General features: G+C 43.3%; 1 protein-coding gene across 1 annotated transcript; it reads left to right on the top strand.

Moving 5' to 3' along the window:
- Positions 1 to 177: 177 nt before the first annotated feature.
- STX12 (syntaxin 12) lies at positions 178 to 22,009 on the top strand. The gene is made up of 9 exons (XM_035117971.3): positions 178 to 412; positions 7,867 to 7,936; positions 8,654 to 8,753; positions 10,499 to 10,636; positions 15,745 to 15,788; positions 16,741 to 16,846; positions 18,102 to 18,174; positions 19,266 to 19,348; positions 20,516 to 22,009. Exons 1-9 carry the CDS (start codon positions 304 to 306, stop codon positions 20,606 to 20,608), a joined length of 816 nt encoding a protein of 271 aa, XP_034973862.1. The 5' UTR covers positions 178 to 303; the 3' UTR covers positions 20,609 to 22,009.
- The last annotated feature ends 367 nt before the right edge of the window (positions 22,010 to 22,376 follow it).

The raw sequence follows: 22,376 nt of genomic DNA on the forward strand, positions 1-22,376 counted from the left end.
TTTTCAGGCCGCGCGCGTCTTGGTGGGCGGGGCGAGAAGGGCAACGCGACGCACGCGCAGAACCCCATCTAGGAAAGGGAAAGCCGAAGGGAGGTCGCGTCGCAGGCTGTCACTTGCGCGTTCCTTTCGTGCGCCTGCGCGGAGCAGGGGAAAAGAAGGCAGGGCCTTGTCCTTTGCGCATGCGTCTTCGTGAAGGCGGCGGAAGCGGCGCTAGTCAGATTCGGCTGCCCCTGACATAGATTCTGTGTTGTTTTTTGTGTGTTTTCCCTTCTTTCGTTTTCTGTCCGGGTTTCAGGCTCGGCCATGTCGTACGGCCCGTTAGAGACGTACCGCCCCGGGGGGCTTCCGCCCCGCGACTTCAGCGCCATTATCCAGACCTGTAGCACCAATGTACAGCGCCTGGCACAATGCAGTGAGTGAAAACCGCTTCCTCCCCTTTCCCACACGCCCCGCTGTGTCTTAACTCTTGTCCCCTCATGCCTCCTGAATTCTGTCCCCCGACCGCCTAAACAATCTCTGTTACCGCCCCCCGGTCATGTGTTCCACCTCCCAACGCCGCCTTATCTTCCTTAGCGTCGTCTTTTTTTCTTTCTTTTAAGATCCCTCCTTTCCGTTTACAATACGTTCAAGGCGGCTCACAGCTCCCTAAGGCAATTGATTTTACGACCTTCTGTACACTTGATTCCTTTAGCTGCAGTGGCAGGCAGTTCCAAAGGCCCCCTTTTAGCGAACTTTAATCAGCAGGGACTGCCCGCTCTCTACCCCGATGGTCTATTAAAGACAATATTTAAAACCGATAGAAAGCCATTGTAATCCCTCGCCCCCATGGCTCTCTCTCTTTTTTAAAGGCCCACTTTCCCCCCAATAGGTCCGTCCCCCCTATCTACACCCCACATCCCACCTTTCCTCCGTGTTTCTGTCCTAAGGGTTCTTTTATTTATTTATTTGGTTTGGTCTGCATCATAAAGTATTGCCTTCAAAAAATACAGTAAAATAGACCTACATAAGCAAGAGGAAGCAAGATCTGTATTTATAAAAAAAGAAGAAGTTAAAGCCACAGGCAGTCTCATTATTCATATTCAGTATGAGTGGGAGAATTATTGCAAAGGGATGAGTCAATCTCTGCTCATTGCTACCTTGCCCATGCTTCACCTAATAGCTTCCTAACAATTATAAATACCACTGGGGCCACGTCACGTGTTATTGTTGACAACTAAAAGGCAATCACTTCATTGTAGTCAAAGGTGTGACCTGCACATAGAATATAATGGCCCTAAGGTTATGTATTTCATTGTGTGTCTTAATTCTGCCAAACCATTGACATCTCTTCTGGTTTCCCTATGTGTACATGTAGCAAAATACACTTGCATGTGATCACTGCGTAACAACAGTCTCTATACTGTACTGTATATTGTTTCCAGCTACACAAAAGTGCTTTTGAGGAAGGCAAGAACAGTCTCTGAAACTGTCTTGTCTAGTTAGTAAGGGCCCATCCAACCCCATCTTAATATGGAATATATACCCTTTAATTCCCCCTCATCTATATAATCATCACCAGAGATAGCTGCTGTCCCAAACTTTCTCCTTCCTAAATCTGGAGTTTCCCTGTCCTTCAAAAATCCAAAAAGGACATCTGCTTCCTTTTAAAAGTGCCCCTGTCAGCTTGTGAAGCAACTTCTTCAGACGTGAGGTTGCTTGAAACAGCATATAGTGGAAAACAGGGAGAATGGATGCCAAAACTCTGGGTTAAAATCACATCAGAATACTGCTCAAGTATAGATTGCAAGAGGACAAAGCCCTTATGTAAAATGAGGTTTTTGTGGGCAAATCGGGATGGGCCCTAAGAGACCTATTTGCCATGTCGTTTCTTTTGACTTTTATTTATGCCTAGAGCTCACCCAGTTTTAAGTCTGACAGCAGTGCCTAAAAAAAATACATAATTACCGTACCTGCCTGATCCCATTTTCCTGCTCCCATTTACAAATGTTACAGAAGGAAGAAAGGACAGCCTTATTGAGCTTTGAAAGGCTTTCCAATTTTTATGTATAAATTAACATCTGAAGTGGAAATGTACAGAGGAACACAGCTACTACTTTTGTGGCTGGGGAAAAATAATCTTACAGCTCCCATTCTCCTGCCTTTCCATTAGTCCTAATCTAGTGGGGGGGGGGAGTAGACAATTTGCATAAGCAGTTAGTTTCAAGAATTAGCTACCTTTAGCAACATTTGTGTCTCCTTTGATACTGGTAGGTATATAGTGGAACCTCGGTTTATGAACACCTCGGTTTATGAATTTTCGGTTTATGAACGCCGCGGACCCATCTGGAACGGATTAATTCACTTTCCATTACTTTTAATGGGAAAGTTCGCTTCAGTTTATGAACGGTTACTCCGCGGACTGTCTGGAACGGATTAATCCACTTTCCATTACTTTCAATGGGAAAGTTCGCTTCAGTTTATGAACGCTTCAGTTTATGAACAGACTTCCGGAACCAATTGTGTTCATAAACCGAGGTACCACTGTATATATAAAACAACCTCCAGAGGTTACATTTTGCCTCTGTATTTCATGACTGGGAGCATGAGAAGTATGCTAGATAAAAGGCAAGTGGCCTTTCCCCAGATGCATCCCATGTTTTATTTTTTAATACAGTCATACCTCGGGCGGGTTATAGATGCTTCAGGTTGCATGTTTTCGGGTTGCGCACCATGCCAAATCTGGAAGTACCGGAATGGGTTACTTCCAGGTTTCGGCGCATGCACAGAAGTGCTGAATCGCAACCCGCATGTGCGCAGGTTGCGAACGCTGCGGGTTGTGAACGTGCCTCCCACACGGATCACGTTTGCAACTCAAGCGTCCACTGTATTGTAAACCACTCTGAATTTTTAATATAAATAATGGTGTTTAAATATTTTAGTAAATAAATTATTTGTTACATATGTTTCTCATCTATCAAAAAATGCCCAAAGCAGTTATTACCAAGGCACACAAAAATCAAGCAATATATCACAATAAAACTATATAAGATCAGGTTAAGGTGTTCAGCATGAGGCAGAAAAGGGTCCTCCTTTTCTTCTGCGCTGCAGTTTTAATCTGAAATCTTAGGTGCAGTATTGCTCCCAGAGCTCAGAAACTACTTGCGCTAATGAAATTCCCTAGTGTAAAATGTGCCTAGAACAATGGGAGTTTCGAACACTGGATGGCTGCATGTGGGGGTCAAACAGCAAGGGGGACAAAACTGAACCCTTTAGGAAACCACAGGTCAACTTCTACGGCATTGAGCAACAATTGTCTGATGCTGTTCCCAGGAAACAGTCCTGGTACTACCGGTAGGAGCAGACCCACTGTAACATGGTGTTGTCTACTTCCCAGTTACTGAATCACTCAAGGAGTTTACTGTGGTTGATGGTATCAAAAGCTGCTGAGAGTAAGAGAACCAGTGGGGTTGCCGTCCTCCTGCCCTTCTGCCACCTAGGTGTCCAGTGCACTTTAGGTGTTATACCTGGACTTGAAGCTGGACTGAAATGGGCCTAGATAATCCACATCTTCTGAGCAGACTTGTATCTGAACTGCAGCCACACTCTGAAGCTAATTGATTTTTTTTATATAATATTTTTTATTGAACATTTTTTCAACAAACATACAAAATACAAAATACAAAAACATATCAAAAACATCAAAATACAAAATACAAAAATATAACAGAAAAATATATCATTTCTCATCCATTATAATACTCATTGTCTTCAGGCTTCCCCAATTCCCTACTATCTGTTTTCCATTTTTTTAAACTTCTATAGCAGTTTCTAAATCATCTTCTTTCCCATCATGCAATCCCTTTAAAACTTCTAAGTTAATTCATCTTCATATCATTTACCCTAATTTCAAACTTTAAATCTTCTATTGTTTCCCTAATGCCTTAACCTCTTTACTTTCCTGGATTTTCAAACTCTAATTATCGAATACATTCCCTATATACATTTTAAATTTCTTCCAGTCCTTTGAAACTTTGTCATTTGTCTGGTCCCGGAGTCTTCCTGTCAATTCTGCCAATTCCATATAGTCCATCATTTTCATTTGCCATTCCTGCTTCAAAGGCAATTCTTCTTTTTTCCAATATTTTGCTAATAAAATCCTAGCGGCTGTGGTGGCATACATAAACAGATTAACATCATCCTTGGGGATTTCTTCCCCAATTATTCCAAGCAAAAAGGCTTCCGGTTTTTTCGAAAATGTGTTCTTAAACATCTTTTTCAATTCATTGTAAATCATTTCCCAGAAGCCTTTTATCTTAGGGCATGTCCACCACATATGGTAGAATGAGCCAACATCCTGTTTACATTTCCAACATTTATTGTCGCTTTTGTGGTACATTTTAGCTAGCTTGACCGGCGTCAGATACCATCTATACATCATTTTCATCAAATTTTCCTTCAACACCGTACAAGCCGTAAATTTCATACCTTTCTTCCACAATTTTTCCCACTCCGACATCATCACATTATGACCCAGATCCTTGGCCCATTCAATCATAACTGATTTTGTTTGCTCATCTTTCAAATGCCATTCTAACAACAAATTATACATTTTGGACAAATTCTTGTGATCTGTCTCTAATAACTCCGTCTCTAATTTCGATTTTTCTGATTGGAATCCTAATTTTTTGTCTAACTTAAATACCTCATTTATCTGCACATACTGAAACCAGTCACTCAACCTATCTTTCAATTGTTCGTATGGTCTTAACTTAAGGTGGTTTCCCACTTCCATCAAGATATCTTTGTACTTCAACCTATTCTCATCCATATTTGTCCTTTTAGGTTTCTTTGCCTCAAGAGGTGAGATCCACCTAGGAGTTCTCCTTTCCAACAAATCCTTATATCTCATCCAGACATTAAACAATGATTTCCTGATTATATGGTTTTTAAAACCTTTATGCAATTTCACTTTATCATACCATAAATATGCATGCCAACCAAATGCGTTATCATGACCCTCTAAATCCAACAAATCATCATTATCTAACAAAAATCAATCTTTCAACCAACAAAAGGCAGCAGCTTCAAAGTAAATCTTTAAGTCCGGCAGGGAAAATCCTCCTCTTTCTTTAACATCAGTCAAAAGTTTATATTTAATTCTTGGTTTCTTCCCCTGCCAGACAAATTTAGACAATATCTTCTGCCATTCTTGAAAGCATTTCATTTTATCAACTATCGGTAGGGCCTGAAATAAAAACAACATTCTCGGCAAAACATTCATTTTAACAGTTGCTATTCTACCCATTAAAGACAATTTTAACCTCGTCCATACTTCCAAATCTCTCTGGATTTCTTTCCATAATTTCTCATAATTGTCTTTATACAAATTCAAATTTTTTGACGTCATATTAACTCCTAGATATTTCACCTTTTTTACACACTTCAGTCCTGTGCATTCCTCTATATTCTGTCTCTCTTGTAGTGTCAGATTTTTATCCAATACTTTAGTTTTCCCTTTATTCAGCTTAAAACCCGCCACACTGCCAAACTCTTGAATTATCTGCAGTGCTCTCACTGCACTCTGTTCGGGATTCTGCAAAGTCAATACTAAATCATCTGCAAAGGCCTTTAACTTATATTGTTTCGAACCCACTGTAATCCCTTTGACACCTTCATCGCTCCTTATCATATTCAACAAAACCTCTAGTACAGAAATGAATAACAGGGGGGAGAGTGGGCACCCTTGTCTTGTTCCTTTCTCAATTCTTATCTCATCTGATACCACATTATTTACAATAATCTTCGCTCTTTGCTCAGAATAGATACCATTAAGCCCATTAACAAAATTTTGGCCAACCTCCATTTTTTCAAAATTTCTTTTCATAAAATTCCAAGAAATATTATCAAAGGCTTTTTCGGCGTCCACAAAAATTAACATTGCTTTGGTGTTTATTTTCACTTCCAGTCTCTCCAAAATGTCTATTATAAATCTTACATTGTCCTTCATATGTCTTCCAGGCAGGAATCCTGCCTGGTCTTTATGAATTAAGTCTTTCAACACCCTTTTCAATCTTAACGCCAAGATACTAGCAAATATCTTGTAGTCCACATTTAATAAGGAGATTGGTCTATAATTCTTAACCTGAGTCTTATCCACATCCGGTTTTGGTATCAGAGAAATAAAAGCTTATTTCCAAGTCTCTGGTGCTTTGCCCCCCCCTAAAATCTCATTTGCTACCTCCATTAATGGTTGTATCAACCAGTTTTTTAATGTTTTGTAGTACTTTGAGGTAAGTCCATCCGGCCCTGGGGCTTTGTCACTTTTCAGTTCTTGAATCGCCATTTCGATCTCTTGTCTTGTAATCGGTCCATTCAGTAGGTTCTTTTGTTGTACTGGAATTTTCTGCAGCCCATTTTCTTTTATAAATTTCTCTATCCCATCTAAATCTTCTTTTTCCCTTTTATATAGCTGTTTATAATATTTTGTAAAACATTTCCTTATCTCTGCAGGGTTCTCAATAGATTTTCCTGAAGCTAATTGATTGATTAGGAAGCTGTGGCCCAGTTTGCACATAATGCTAAACTGTGGTTTGATGAGCCTCTGTGAGCACAAACAAAGTGTTAGGCTTGCATGCTTCCCATCCCATGTAGCCACAAGATGGGAGGGAGCAGCATGCGAGCATGACACTTTGATTGGGTTCATAGAGATTTGTCCATATAACACTAAACCAGGATTTAGTGTTGCTGAAACACAGTCAAATGTGCATGCTCTGCCTGACTAATATTCAAGACAACTGTTCTGTGATTCTGCACAAGTAATTCACATTTGCAAGATTTTTGATATTTTCGGGCTTTATTTAAGCATTGTTACAGACTAGCTTGATCTCATCATGTTCGCAACCTAGCACAAGTGAGCCGTGAGTGTTAGGACTATATATACTGTATTTGCTTATAACTCTGAGAAGGTGTTTATTATGTCTGATTTAATTATCTATTCTGTGGTTTACCAACGTAAGGCCAAAGTAAGCATCAACCTGGGACTGAACAGTTTTGAAATGTGAATGCAGAATAGTTCTCTTCCTGTCTCTGTCTTTGGACTTGTCTCTACCTCATCTCAATTTGTCTTTCAAAAAGTTGCTACCATAATTTGTACAAGAAAAAAGGAACGAAGTCACTGAAATATATATTAATATTAAGTTCCAAAGAAAGACTTCCCGCCCATTCCTATAGGAATTTACAAAAAGTCAGTCCCATTTAATTCAGTGGGATATCATTTATTAATCTGATGCTCTCCTGTTATTTGGGTCTACAACCCCCATTGGCCATGTTGGCTGAACGGTTGTTGGCTGTGCTGGTTGGGGCTGATATGAGTTGTACCCCAAGGTATCTAGAGACCACTAGGTCAGTGAAGGCTACATTAGGGCCTCCCAAGTAAGTGTGTTTGTCTTCTTCTCCCCAACCTCCCTCCCTTTGTATTTTAGATTTAACCTTTGCACTGTCACTGACTTGCTTTATTGCTGTTTTGCACTTTGTCACTTATTGCTGACAGATGTAGTGATTTCAGAAGTAGTTTTTTAATCGATTGAAGTTTTCTTCCAGTACTCTCTACAGTCATAGCAAGATTTTTTTTAAAATTAATTCATTGAAAGACAACTTTGTGTTGCCCAAAAGAATGTCCCCTTCTGGAAATAGTGAAATCCCCCTTAAATTCCTTTCTAAGCTTTAGGCTAAACACACCACTGAAATGGATGTAACCTATCCTCAAGTAATTATAGTTAGGATCAGGCTATATGATTTGAGTAATGTGTTTTTTTCCCCCTGGCAATACCTCCTTAGAGGAGAACCTTTATGCACAATGATAACACACAAACAACTTTGCTTCCACAGCTTCTCAGATAAAGAACTTGATGAGTCAGCTGGGAACTAAGCAGGACTCCAGCAAACTGCAGGAAAACCTGTACGTATGACCTGAGCAGTTCTTAAAGTGCACATTATAATGGCAAACCCAAATACTTGGATAAATTTTGAATATCCTGCATGGGCAGTAGAATGTGGTTGGTTGAAGAGATGATGCCACTTCAGTCAAGGGGAGGCATAGCATTTTTTAATACTCTCTCCTGCTCCTGTATCCCACGAAATAAAATAGCTATAGTATTTTAAGGAGAGGGGTTCTAGCCCAGACTGCTACCTTATTGTGCTAGTACACTACTTTGGGTAAGTTCATATAGGGCAGGGATGGGGAATCTACAGATGTTGTTGGACTCTTAGTCCCATCAGCTTCTGCCAGCATGGCTAATGTAGCAGAACATTCATGGATGTACGGTAATTCTCCACCTGCAGTCTAAAATACTGGCCATTCTACATCAAGACTTTCCCATCGCACGTGGCTGCATCTGTAGGCCATTGTACACAGTAACAAACTGCTGTACAACTTGTTAATACCACAGTGACTAGAAATGCTTTATATGGAAGGAATGTCTATTCACTTCTGGGGGAAATGAAATTTTAATATTGGGAGACACCCAACAAGAATCATGTGGCTGTCCTAAATTGCTGCATAACCGAGTGAATGAAAAATTAGATTTGTAAGTAGCATAGTTCCTGCTTATGTGCTCAAGCTTCCATTTTGAAGAGTCTAGAAATCAAAGCTGAAGAATGCATTATTTGTTCATAGACAGCAGTTGCAGAACACAGCAAACCGGCTTGCCAAAGAGACCAATGAATACCTGAAGGAGCTGGGCTCCCTGCCACTCCCCTTATCTGCATCAGAACAGGTATGTGAGTCTTCTCTGCTGCGATAGATTGGAAGGAAAGCTTATTTCTTGATCATGGCGACATTAGTGATGTTTTTAATGGAATACCAACATCATGGTTTTGATGGGATGTGTAGGATACTGTGTAAAGGTGAGTGAGGTCCAGGGATGAGCAGGGATGGTGAACCTGTGGACCTCAGCCACCAGCATAGGCAATGGTCAGGAATGATGGAGATTGTAATGCAGCAACATGGGGAGGCCCATCTTTCCCATCCCTAATTTGAAGGCTGAACTCTTTATATCTGCAATTTACTGGCACATGATGGTTTTTCCATTGGAATTTAATTAGTATTCTGGGGAAGAGGGTTAATCCCTCATTTCCATCTGCTGTAGTGAGTGAGGAAACAACAGATGGTTGAAGGCAAGGGAATCTTTCAGTATCTGCTAGTGCATGAAATGGATGTAAACACTCAATTTTAGGACTCTAAATGCTAGTCTAAAGCTGAATCTTATCTAGGCCAGTTGTTTTCCCTTCCAAAGGCTGCTAATGCTCATATATTGAGCCATAAATGCAGACTAGTATCTGCCTACAGCAGATATGAGATGCTCTGGGTATCTAATAACAAGCAAGATTTGGTGCTCTCCTCAACACCTGACAAGCAGATGAGGTGACTAGCTGTGGGCAAGACACAGTGCAGAGAAGTGGTTGAAATGATAATAGGAAGATTCAGCACATGGGCTAATACTAATACTAAAGTTAAGAGGCCAGCTTTTAAGACTGCCTGTGTATTGCCTGTGTATCTCTGCTTGTGTGTAACAATCCACTTCTGTATTATTTTGCTTTGCAAACCACGGAGGAAGGGAGAAAGAGGTTAAATGGGGGGGGAAATCACTTCTCCTTAACTATGACCTATTGATGAACTTCCCCATGCCATATCAAATAGTAGCACAGCTGAAAGTGAGGGGCTTCTATTTCAGTGTGTAATGCCAATAAAGAATAAGAGAGATTCTTGCCCAAGTAGCATTGCGATGATAGTTAGCTGAAACTCCTCTTTCACCTCCTTGACCCATTCCTGCCTAAAGCTTCTGTAGAACCTTCTTAAGTAGTTTGCCATTTTGCTCACTGCTGCACCAGCAAACAAAAGACAAGTTATCAGTGGAGCTGCAAAAAAAGCTAAATAAATATATATCCCTCTAACTTCAAAGGAAGATGGAATGGAGGCTGGGCAGAGGAATCCATGTCCTTGATGTGCTGTGCTGGAGGGGATTTGGATGGAGTGGAGGTCTCTCCGCCCAGCCCTGCTGGGCTTCACCAGTTTTATCTAGGGGAGAAGCTCCAACATCAGTAAGGGAGTTCTACTGGTGAAGAGCACCTCAATGCACCCACCTGCCCAAATGTTAGACCAGAGCTACTGCTGGCAATATCCCTTCCAGCCATAGCCTCTGCAAAATCTTGGAACTGGGTGTTTCGGGGAGGGGGAAGCTGGGCAAGCACAGGATCCACTGGATCCTGAGATGGACCTCTTGTTGTGTGGCCTGATCCAGATCTCTTCACGGCACTATCTTTGAGAGCTGGTACAGTAAAGTACTTTGATCTGTGGAACAAGGTGTTATTTCCACCTTGGAAATAAGTTAACCCTTGGAAATCCTGTTGGATTACTGTTACAAACGGAATCTATAAAAGGTAGCAATAAGGCATGTACATTTTCTTTGTTATTGGATGCTGTTCTACACAATAAACCATGGACATAATTTGTGTTTTTTAGCGCCAGCAGAAACTTCAGAAGGAACGTTTAATGAATGACTTTTCTGCAGCCTTAAATAACTTTCAAGCAGTGCAAAGAAGAGTGTCTGAAAAAGAAAAGGAGACTGTTGCCCGGGCAAGAGCTGGTTCTCGTCTCTCTGTAAGTTTGTCAGCCAAATCTCTCCTAAAAAAATAGGTTGTTACAGGCGCCTTTCAAATGTTTCTTTTTAAGCATTTAAATGTTTTGCTTTATATCCTGTAAACATAACCGTTCTTGACCCTGGTTTTAGCTAGGGTTCATAACAGATCCTATACTCTGCCTATTCTGTGAGGTTGAGATTACTCTATCAGCAAACACAGTACCAAAATATAGTTGAAGTGTGTTCAGAATACACCATGATTCCCACTTGGAGGCAATGGACTGCTTTGAAATGGGTCATCCTGCATCTTTTAGACCAGGGGTGTCAAACTCAAATTCATCGGGGGGCGCATCAGCAGTTTGGTCACCCTCAAAGGGCCGGTTGTATCTGTGGGACTATGTGTCCACTCTTTATTATCATAAATTATTGTCACTGCATTCAATTATTACTGTTTTTTGTAATAATGTAAGTAAAAACTAGCTCTGAAAGCAGAAACATAGTCAGAATAATGGTAAGTAGATATTCAAATGTACAATTATTGTACAATTTATTGAAAAATGATTTTTGGTAACTGCACTGGGTGGTGGAGGCTCACTAGGGTTTCATGCAGGACCTTTGCAGAGCTACTACTACCTGGAGATGCTGGGGTCCTTCTGCATGCAGGACAGATGTTCTGCCAGTGAGCCACCACCCTTCACCAAAGGGACTGGCTGAGGTTGACTCACTGGAGCTGCTCTCCTGGTTCCAGGGTTTAAGGGCCAGAAGTATAAAGCAGCATCCTATGTTTCTGAGGAGAGGGAGGGGGAGGAAGGAAGGAAGGAAGGAAGGAAGAAAAGAGGGAGTGGAAGGGAGAGAGGAAGGAAGGAAAGAGGGGAGAGAAAGAAGAGTAGGAAGTAAGGAAGGGAATAAAGAAGGAAAGAAAAAGAAAGAAGGAGAGAAGACGGAAAGGGAGAAAGAAGGGAAAGAAAGAATAAGAATGAGGGAGAGGAAGAAAGATGGGAAGGACGGAAGGAAGAAAGGAAGTAAGGAAGAAAGAAAGAAAGAAAAGAGGGAGCAGGAGGGAGAGAGGAAGGAAAGAGGTGAGAGAAAGAAGAGTAGGAAAGAAGGAATAAAGAAAGAAAGAGGGAGAGAAGACAGAGATAAAAAAGGAAGGGAGGAGAGGGAAAGAAAGAATAAGAACGAGAGAGAGGAAGGAAGAAAGGGGGGGGGTCGCCGCCTTGATTCAGCGCCAGAACAGAGGGCGAAGGGACCCAGGGGCAAAAAGCATTTCCCGTGCAGCGTGAGGCAGCGGGTGTCTGTTTTAGGAGAAGTGCGTAAAGCCTCAGAGTTGCACGTTCGTGAGGCTGAGCCGCTGCTGAGCTCACGTTCATGAGGCTGAGCCGCGGCAGGAGGAGGAGGAGGTGAGGCAAGAGGAGGAGGAGGCGGTGGCTTGCCGGGTCGGTGCCCGGCAGCGCCGTGTGGAGAGTCCCGAGCCTCTGGGATGCAGCAGTGCTCTGTAGCACTTTGAATCCTCCTCCTCCTCCACGCGGCACTGCTGGGTGCTTTGTCTGAGCATCAGCAGCAGCAGAAGCAGCCGTTTCCAGGCGCTGAGCCGTGGCAGGAGGAGGAGGATTCAAAGTGCTACAGAGCACTGCTGCGTCGCAGAGGCTAGGGCAGGGGTCCCCAAACTACGGCCCCTGGGCCGGATGCGGCCCAATCGGCCTTCCAATCCGGCCCGCGACGACCCCCGCCGCCCGCTGCCACCGCCCGCTCTCACGGCACGCGGCGCAGCGACGATCTAAAAAATCGGCAAAAAATTGCCGAAAATCCTTTGTGCGCATGCATATGGGCCTCTCCCGACCCGGAAGAGGTCATTTCTGGTGCACTTCCGGGTCGGGGGAGGCCCATACGCATGCGCACAAGCGATTTTCGGCGATTTTTTTCCCGCCCGTGTGCGCATGCGCACGGGCGCGCACTCCCCCGCCCTCCGGCCCGCTGCGCGCGCACTCCCCTGCCCTCCGGCCCGCCGCGCGGTAAGTCTGGGGACCCCTGGGCTAGGGACTCTCCATGCGGCGCTACCGGGCGCTGACCCGGCAAGCTGCCTCCTCCTTCTCCTGCTGTGGCTTGGGGGCGCTCCACGCAGCGCTGCTCCGGCCGCCTTTCTACCCCCCCGGCCCCAGCTGTTTGTCGGCGCTTTGTCGGCGCGGCGCTTCAGCAGCAAGGTCCCGCTGCTGGGTCCGGCTGGCTGGGGCGCTCGGCGGGCCACATGACGAGGTCTGGCGGGCCGGATTTGGCCCCCGGGCCTTGTGTTTGACACCCGTGTTTTAGACGATTCCCTCTTTCTCCTCTCCCCTTCTAACTCTGACTACTGTTGCCACCAGTGGCTGATTCCCAGTTTTTCTCTGACCAGGGCTGCCATTATTACTATCATCTAAAGATCACAGGGCGGTTTATAGCATAAAAATACAGAATGAAAACACAAAATACATACATACATACATACATACATACATACCGTGTTTCCCCTTTTTTAATACGTAGTCAGAAAGTAAGCCATGGGAGGGTTTTTCTAGAAGTAAGATAAGTAAGACGTACCCCGAAAGTAAGCCACCATTGTTTCTGTCACCTCCTCAGCCCCTCCTGTGTGCTCAGGGAGCCAGCGAACCAGCAACAGGCATGGGGGGAAAACGCGCCTCTCAGCTGATTTCTCCACCGCCTGCTGAGCGCACAGGGAGAGGGGGGGAAGCCTCTTCCTGTCCCTCTGGAGCAGGCCTGTCTTTCCTATTGGGGCTACTGGTGCTTTCCTTTTCGACCCTGGGAGGCAGCGAATACATCCAATGGTCAGGGCGCTTTGGGGCGCCCATCTCTCCCCGTCTGCACCTTTTCTCCTCCTTCTGGGCCAGCACGCGCCCTCTTTTGCTCGCTCCCTGCCTCTCCTGTGACAACAGGCAGCGGCGGCGGCGGCGGCAGCCACAGCCGGCTGCAAGGCAGAGAAGCTAAGCCCAGCGGAGCCGAGGTGCTGTTGAGCGGCTGCGGGCTCCCTTTGGCCGGCCTTCCTTGTGTGCGTCTGGCCGCGATGCGCCTCCCTCCTCCTCCTCCGGCGTAGCAACAGCAGCGGGAGGCTCCTCCTCCTCCGGCAACGGCAGCAGCGGCTCCCGCTCGGGTCTGGCCGCGATGCGCCTCCCTCCTCCTCCTCCGGCATAGCAACAGCAGCGGGAGGCTCCTCCTCCTCCGGCAACGGCAGCAGCGGCTCCCGCTCGGGTCTGGCCGCGATGCGCCTCCCTCCTCCTCCTCCGGCGTAGCAACAGCAGCGGGAGGCTCCTCCTCCTCCGGCAACGGCAGCAGCGGCTCCCGCTCGGGTATGCACCCCTCCAGCCAGCAGCCAGCCAGGCGGCTCCCACAAGGGCTGCAGCGGTGGCTGGTGGTGCGGCAGCAGGGAAGGCCGCCTAGCCAAGCGAGTGAGCTGTGTGCCCTCTCCACCCGCCTCCCTTTTTCCACCTCCACCACCTCCTCCGCCAGCCAGCCAGCCTTGTCGCCGCTTTTGGGCGCCTGCCTCCGTCCTCCGCGGCCCCCAGGGGCTAGCAGCAGCAACAGCAGTGGGAGGATGAGGATGACACTGCTGGGTCCCGCTGCCTTGAACCGAGTGGCGCTGCTGCAAGATTGCTTAATAAAAAATAGATTGCTTAATAAAAAAACCAAGACACCCCCCGAAAATAAGCCATAGGCTTATTTTCTTGAGTAAAATAAATATAAGACGGTGTCTTAAAATGTGGGAAACACGGTACATACATACATACATACATACAACAACAACATAACCCCCTCCCACAAACACATTTTAAAGATCAGAGATTGTTTAATCAGCCAAGGGCATCCTACCTTGGTAGGTCATCCTCCCAAGAACAGACCTCTGATGTGTTGTATTGCTCTGGGGAGCCCACCAGGGTAAGTGCTTTGCTGAGAGGCAGTTACTTACTGGTACTATGACCCGAAGCCACCCCTTGGACCACAGTAATTAGGCAAATTCTCCTATCTGTGTTTTTTAATGTTGAGTAAGGTTACCGCTCCCACTAAAACTCTTCCAAAACACTGCATTAAAATGGTTTCTCCCCTGCATGGGTTCTTCAGCATTGAAGTCAGCGTTGGCCAAGTTGGGTTAGTAGATAGGAGTCTGACTAATGCCCATATTTATGGACAGGAAGCAATACTCCTAGTCATGTGAGTAGTGACCCTGGATTGCATATGTTTCCCTTGCACACACTTTTGGCACACACAGGATTAAGAGGATTAATTATAGGAGTTAGGTGAGTGAGTGATCATGCCGTGCAACAGAGGGCTTGACTGATGAGATCATTGTCCCTTCCTGTCAGAGACGCTGATGCGGCTACTCTAGAGTAACGACTCCTCGCAGCATAGTCCTTTTAGACTTTTATTAAGTGCTGATTATTTGCAGTGCTCAGAGCGATCTATATACATGCTTTCGGTCAGGTGTCAGTACCTCCGAATGGAGGTTGGCGCGTTTTTTTCCAGCAAAGAAGCTTGGGGAGACCCAGCCTCTTCCCCCGACGTTTTTTGCGCAATTCCGGAGTCGGGGGGATTAGCCTTCCCCCCGGGCTCCCCCCTTCCTGTCCCACCTGGGTCAGTGGCTCCGCAACCTTGCCTGAGCCTCGGACACCACTTCCTGATTCTCCGCTGGAGGCAGAGCTCTCCCTGCTCTCCCCAGCGCTTGGGGATGGGCTGGACCTTAAGATGGGAGGGACCTCTCGGTATCCCCTGTCCCTCACACTTCCTATTTAGTCTTGCTCTGTTCAAGTTATTGGTGTTTTTTAAAAAAACAAAACAAAAAACACCCAACTTCTCGTACTGTGTTGGTTAATTAGCCACCTTGGAAGCTTAGTTTGAAAAGCAACCTTAAAGAAAAGAAAAGCAACCTTAAAATCTTTTAGTTAAAAATAAGTTATCTTCTCTTGACTATCACAGAGCCTTTCAATTTATCTTTCTTTGTCATGCCCATTGAAATCAGCAGGACATGAAGACAATACTGATAGTGATCAGGCATTATAATGCTTCAGTGTTTCATCACATCCTCCAGCCTACTTAGTACAAACCTTACCTTGTTGACTGATGAGAACTAAATTGTTTTTTCCAGGGAGATGACAGGTCCAGGGAAGAACAGCTGGTCTCATTTGACAGGTAATGTTTCCTTCTTTACAGTGACAAATCATTTTTTTATCTCTTCAAATGCAGAGGCCTTGGGGGGAAATGGGTGGGGAACAGGGGAAAAAACACCTGGCATTGGTGCATTAACAATGTGTCCCAATAGTACATAAGCTTCTTACTCTTGAATCAGAACAAGAATGGCCCATTTCAGATGTCAGGCTGGGGTGCTCCCTTGATATGCTCTCTGATTCCCCCTCTTCCCAGTTTGCATCAGTGACATCCAAGACCTGAACCAGGGTCTGTATCCAGACTTTGGAAATTGAGTTTGAACCATGGCTTCAATTCTGGCTTAGAAGCAAACTGGTATGTGAGCACTTGTTTGCGGCATCTGGTTTGAGCAAGTAATTGTTAATGCAAACCAGGAAGAGAGAGAGGTAATTTGGGAGGATTAGGAGGGAGCAGGCCAGTCTTGGACACAGTTCTGATTGTCAAACCACGACTGAGCTGCAACAGTATAAATACAGATCCTGACCTTTACCAACATTATTTTTACATTTGACTGTTGGGGGCAAAGTTGCAATAAAACTCTGACTCTATGTCATAGGACATTTCAGATTATTATTTTTGGTACTTTCAGTCCCAGTGAACTATTAGCATGCATACGGTTGCCAGTATATGTGTTTTAATTCACTTTAGGATGATGTCTGTAAGCTTTTGAAACCTAGATGGCAAAATTACATCAATACCTATAAAATACCTATAAAAACAGCTTCAGATTTTTCTGGAGTAGTAGACTCATGAGCATAGGAATTTTCATTGGAGAAACGGGATAAAACAGACAAATAAATTGTGAAATAGGTAAGCGGTTCATTATTTGGAGAGCACACTCCCTTCTTTAATACAAATCAGGCATTTAGGTGAAAATCCAAGTGAGTATTCAGTAATAGTTGGAAAAGCAGACTGTAATGTGGTATTCTCCCTGCAGCAATGAAGAGTGGAATCAGATGCAGTCTCAAGAAGAAGACGTAGCAATAACAGAACAAGATCTTGAACTAATTAAGGAGAGAGAAACTGCCATTAGGCAGTTGGAGGTGAGTGGATTAGGACTTGAACCAGATGCAAGTCCTAAATTGCTTTGTTGTATTTAAATACAGTAGGTCTAAGCGAGAAAACTTTGAGGTTCTTCTGAACCACACTGGTCCCCTCTGTATTTTCTTTAATTGCATACTGGGATACGCTGTAACTCAGCAGTGGGGAACCTCTGCCCCACAAGAATCTTGACCTGCCAGGGGTAAAATTTGGCTCATGAGGCCATTTTTTTGGAAACCATGCCCACATGCCAATCATTGGATACTAGGGGTGACGGTGTTTGATTCTGCATTAACTGTATGCATGGGATATGTATGGGAACAGGTGAATACAACCAAAGCAGAAGAGTTCCATGGTGCTTTTTGAGCCTCTGAAAGCTACAAGTTTAAAGAGCAATTGGGTGGGGTGGGGTTTAAAAGCCCTTTTGCAAGCAGTCCCACACTGCTTTTCAAACAACCCTGTACTGCACTTTGAAGTCCTGACAGTTGGGGCAAAGTATCTGTAAAGTATTGGTTCAGCTGAGCTACCCCCTGGGAAGCTCTGAAGTCTCAACCTCCCCCCCCCCCCCGGCATATTGCCTTGTTGAAATATCACAAATTTATCACACAGCCCTAGCATATACACAGTCAAAGATTGGGGTGAGTGTTCATAAAACATAGACTATGACTTTGTTGAAGTTGCTGAAAGGGAGGATTGAAGGATGTGGCTATCCCAGGCTGGAAACAAATGTAGGAGCTACTAGGAAAAGCAGGGAGATCTGCTTGAAGGAGGTAGGAGGTATAAGCAGGTCAGGTGGGCAAGAAGCAACACTTTGGAATATAGGAACCAGGCAGATGGAGCCAATTATGTTTCTTTGGTGTTGAATGGGGGAAAGTTGTAGAACGCACCCAAGTTTTAAAGACAGAGACCTCTTCATAAATTCTGGAAAATGTGGTTGTAAATGTTTCATTTCAAAGGGATGTGAGGACTTTGATGCAAAACTAAAAATGTAATTTTAATTTTTGGCATTTTTATACCACCCTATTAACTATGTCATCTCAAAGGTTTGTAAAGAATACTAAGACAGTTTCCCAGGGGTCACTTTTCAGGGGATCAATATTATAGCAGAAAAGTGGGCAGGAAAGACTCATTATGTGGGTGTTGTTATTTAGATCTAAACCATAGTAGAGTGGATGTCCATTTGTGTTACTCTTTCAAATGGGTTCTGTAAACATGCAGTTTGGAGAAAGTAACCCTTCATGACCTTCTTCCTTTCAGGCAGATATCCTGGATGTGAACCAGATATTTAAAGATTTGGCTATGATGATCCATGATCAGGGAGACATGATTGGTAAGATGATGTCTGTGTTTGCTGTGACAGTTCCCCTCCAACTTGCTGATTGTGCAACTTTTTATGGAAGCTTATGGTTGTATGGTCAGCCTATGATGTGTTACTAGCTGAGAATTCATATTGGAGATCTTTGAAACAAATTGAGTGTTCTTTGTGCCAGGCAGTGTGCTCTAAATATATCATTTGACTTGAACTATTGTATATAAGCTGTCGCTGAGATGACCAGTAGCAGAAACTGATTTGGCTGCTTTTGAGTTGATTTGATAATGCTGCAAGTTTAAGAAAATGTGTGGACACGTTATATACTTGCACAGGAGCATTCTCATTTTAAACATTAAAAAAAATTGGGCAAAATAGAGACATTTTTTGCACTTCAGAAGGTGGTACTAAAGTACTTGTTCACTCTATACCTTTTGAAAATGAGCCAGTAGTAGTTTGTCAGTGGTTTATGAGAAACAGTATATCAGGGCTCACAGCACCTGTGATTTTTATGATAAAACAATTTCATATACTGACTAAGCAGGCTTTATTTCAAAAAGTGGACACAAAAGTTGTTGGGGTTGCCGTACATCCGTATTTTCCCGACATTTCCCCGATTTCCACCCGGACACTGCTTCTGACTGCGGTATGTCCGGGAAATTCTGGATGTATGGAAACCCTAATTATAGCAATGTTATATAGAAGGGGTGGGAAAGCTGTGCCCCTTGGTTTTATTTCATGTGGGTGGAGGGAGAATAGAAAGGCAGGGAAGATCAAAATGGTGCAAAAAAAACTGAAAACAGATGGAGCAAATGGAAGGGTCAGGTGAGGAGTTCTCTGCCAGCATTGCCTCAGACTTCTGGCAAAGGTGATCATTCCCTGCCCCGCCAGCCCACCAGGCAAGCAGGAAGAGTGACGGGAAGAGAAGCAAGTCACCCCATCTAAGTTAGTTAGTTAGTTAATTGTATTTCATAAAATTCAGACAGAAAGAGATTCCCAATCACTGGTATACAGGGTGTTGTTGTTGTTGTTGTTGCTGCTGTTGTTTGTTGTTATATATACAGGCTGTTGTAAGAGAATTGTACATCTGTATGTGCTCTTCTTCCCTATAGATAGTATAGAAGCAAATGTAGAAAATGCAGAAGTCCACGTGGAAAGTGCCACTGACCAGTTACAAAGAGCAGCTTATTATCAGGTAACAATGTGTGCACAGCTACTTTAAAAGGAAGGGAGGTGGGAGCGGAATCACTCTTGCTAAGTTTCTCCAGAAAAGATAAAGCAAAGTCTCTTGAAACCTACGTATTGGATTCTAACTGAGTTCTGTTCAGAGCAGACCCTTTGAAATTAAGTCTTGCCCATTAATTTCAGTGAGCTGGCTCTAATATTGGATACCACCCATGGTTCTTCTAAAACAAAAGGAAAATGGTATCTACATACTTCTCTTTTTTCAATTCCTTGCGACACCTTGAAATTCAAACTGATGGAAAAATGCATAGCTGTTAATGTAGAGATTCTTCCCAGTGAATTTACCCTTTGCAGAAACAAAATAAGCCAATAAAATATCCCCACACCTATCAAGAAAGCATTTTTTTTTAATCTAACAGTCGAGATTATTACAGTAATACCTCGGGTTACGAACGCGATCCGTTCCGGATCGCAGTTCGTAACCCGAATAGTTCGCAAACCGAGCGCGATGGGCGCCGCCATTTTGCGCATGCGCAAAGCGCGATTTTCGCAATTTTCGCGCTATGCGCAAATCGCGCGATCGTGCGGCTTATGCGCGCGACCGCGCGGCGAAAACACTTCCGGGTTTGCGCAGTTCGTAACCCGAACTGTTCGCAAACCGAGGTGGTCATAACCCGAGGTACGACTGTATATTGCTTGTAGTGATTCAGAAATGTGCACAGAGCAACCTATGCATGAACAGGCATTTTCATCGTTTTTCTGAACAGCATTTTATTTATAATATGCTGAAACCTGCTGGGTTTTTTTTTTAACTGGGGAATTGGAAAGGAGCTTTCAATGCAGTATGGAGCCTCCATGAAAATGAGAAGGGGGAAAGCCTCACTTTGTGCACAAATCTACCTGGTTGCTTCTCTCAGTCAACACCACTAGCAATAAATTTGTGCCTTCTCCTTTTAAATGCATGTTAAATATGCAGCCTTGATTGTTTAAGCACTCTTTTGACAATTTCTTTTGTTGCCCTATTCTTGTTGATATCTTGTTCCTTTTCTCTTTGGTTAAATATTGCTTCCAAACACATCCCACCTTCCTATTGTACAAATATTAATGAGCTGAATGTTGTTTTCTTACCATCTTCCCGGTGTAAATGGATTTTTCCCTATTCGTTTTCTTTTAACAGAAGAAATCTCGTAAGAAGATCTGTATCCTGATTCTTGGTCTGTCTGTGGCTGTTCTAATCCTGGGACTCATTATTTGGCAGGCATCAAAATGAAGCCCTTATGTGGAACTGAATGAATTGCAGAGTTGTTTTCCTCCCCAAAGGGAAAACAAGTAGACAAACCCTGTGGAATGAATTGATTGAGATGAAACACAAACTGGTTTTCCTCTAGTAATTATAATATATAGAAACTAACATGAAGATAACTAGTTATTGGATTTAGTGAACCATGAAGACAGTATTTATCAGTTAATGTAAAATTATTTTATGTAATCAAACTTGTGGGGTTCTTTTGTTTACTATACTATTGCTGTCCTGAATATAAAGTGTTGGAGAGTGTGATCGGTAACCTGTTAATTGACAACATACACTACAAATTTAACTTTTTAAAAATACATACTGCTTTTATAAGCGACTTGCATAGGAATAATTTCTGAGAATGCCAGAATCTCACTAACTAAGCAACTCTCCAATGAATTTGTTGCTGTGATCCAGAGATTTGCTTTTAAGAGTGTGCGGTGAGCTGCCACTCTTTTTCAGTTCCTCTGCTGCCTTGTATACCACTTCTGAAACTTCCAGAAGTTGCTCTTCATTGCAGCACGGGGGTCTTCTGATTAAAAGTCGAACCCACACATTAGCCTTTGTTTTAAACTTCTCAAAAGAACTTTAAACATCTCCCATCTTTTTTAATGGTATACCATGAAAAATGTTTTGGTCACTTGCATTTGGAACTGAGAATGTACTCAGTGATTACTTTTCTGAGCTAGAGATATTTTGTACCTAGTATTCAGTAACAGGTTTTTTTCCTTGATCCATTTTTGTGGTGACAGTGAATCATTTAGCAGTGTGTCCAAATGTATTGTTGCCTAATGAAGCTGTATTTGATGGTGGGCTGCTTTACTCTTGTCTTCCCAACTTGTACCTCTAAGCCCATATATTGTACATTTGCAGCACGTAAAAAATACAGCACAGAGCCTGTAATGGGTAAAAAATGGAGGTGGCGTAGAAAAATAGTTATACATTTTGTGAGCAACTATGGCAAATCTGTCTTTCCAAGAAAAGATTTTCACCTTTGCAGTATACTTGGCTAGGAACGTTACTTATCTCCTTTGGCTGAAAGATCTGACCTAGACCTTTTGTCTGCTCTGAATTGATATATTAGAAGAATTGCTGGGTAGAGCTCTTAGGTCTATTCCACTCCTGCAGGATAACTGATGTAAAAAAAAAGGCTGAAAAGTTGACTTGTTTATAAACTTGTAGCAATTTCTTGGGTAGAATTGTAAATCTTTTTACTGACATACTCACTATTTATTCCTTTTCACATTTTACTTATTGAAATTACTAAACTGTGAAAGTTGGCGCTGGAGAAGATTGATGCCCTCAGTTGCACATCTTTCTTTGCACTATTGCTCCATCATTCCATCCATTTAACTGTCAATAAACATTTTTAAAGAGTGTCCTGACATTGTGTATTTTCTTCAGCTCAGACCTAAACACAAGGTTCAAATGACTTTCAATGCCTGGAGAAAACAACTGTCTTTGGGTAAAGTCTTTGACATTCCGATAATTTATGCTGCTAGTTTTTTTCTATACTGGACTCCTTTGGAAGCACATAATTTAATCAATTTTTTAAAATCAAAATTTTAAAGTTCATGCTTCTGATGTGAATTTATGTCTGGAAGTTTGCACCATAATAAATTAGTTTTTAAAGTAAGTGACAGGAACTTCTGAGTTTGGTCATACAAGCATCAGATGAGAAATGCTGTTCCTGAAAAATACAGTGTGTATGCCTCATTCTGTGAAAGTTTTGGGTTTTTTTTTA

The sequence above is a fragment of the Zootoca vivipara genome, chromosome 6 (genome assembly GCF_965207765.1).
Source record: "Zootoca vivipara chromosome 6, rZooViv2.hap1.1, whole genome shotgun sequence".
In the NCBI taxonomy this organism is placed as follows: domain Eukaryota; kingdom Metazoa; phylum Chordata; class Lepidosauria; order Squamata; family Lacertidae; genus Zootoca; species Zootoca vivipara.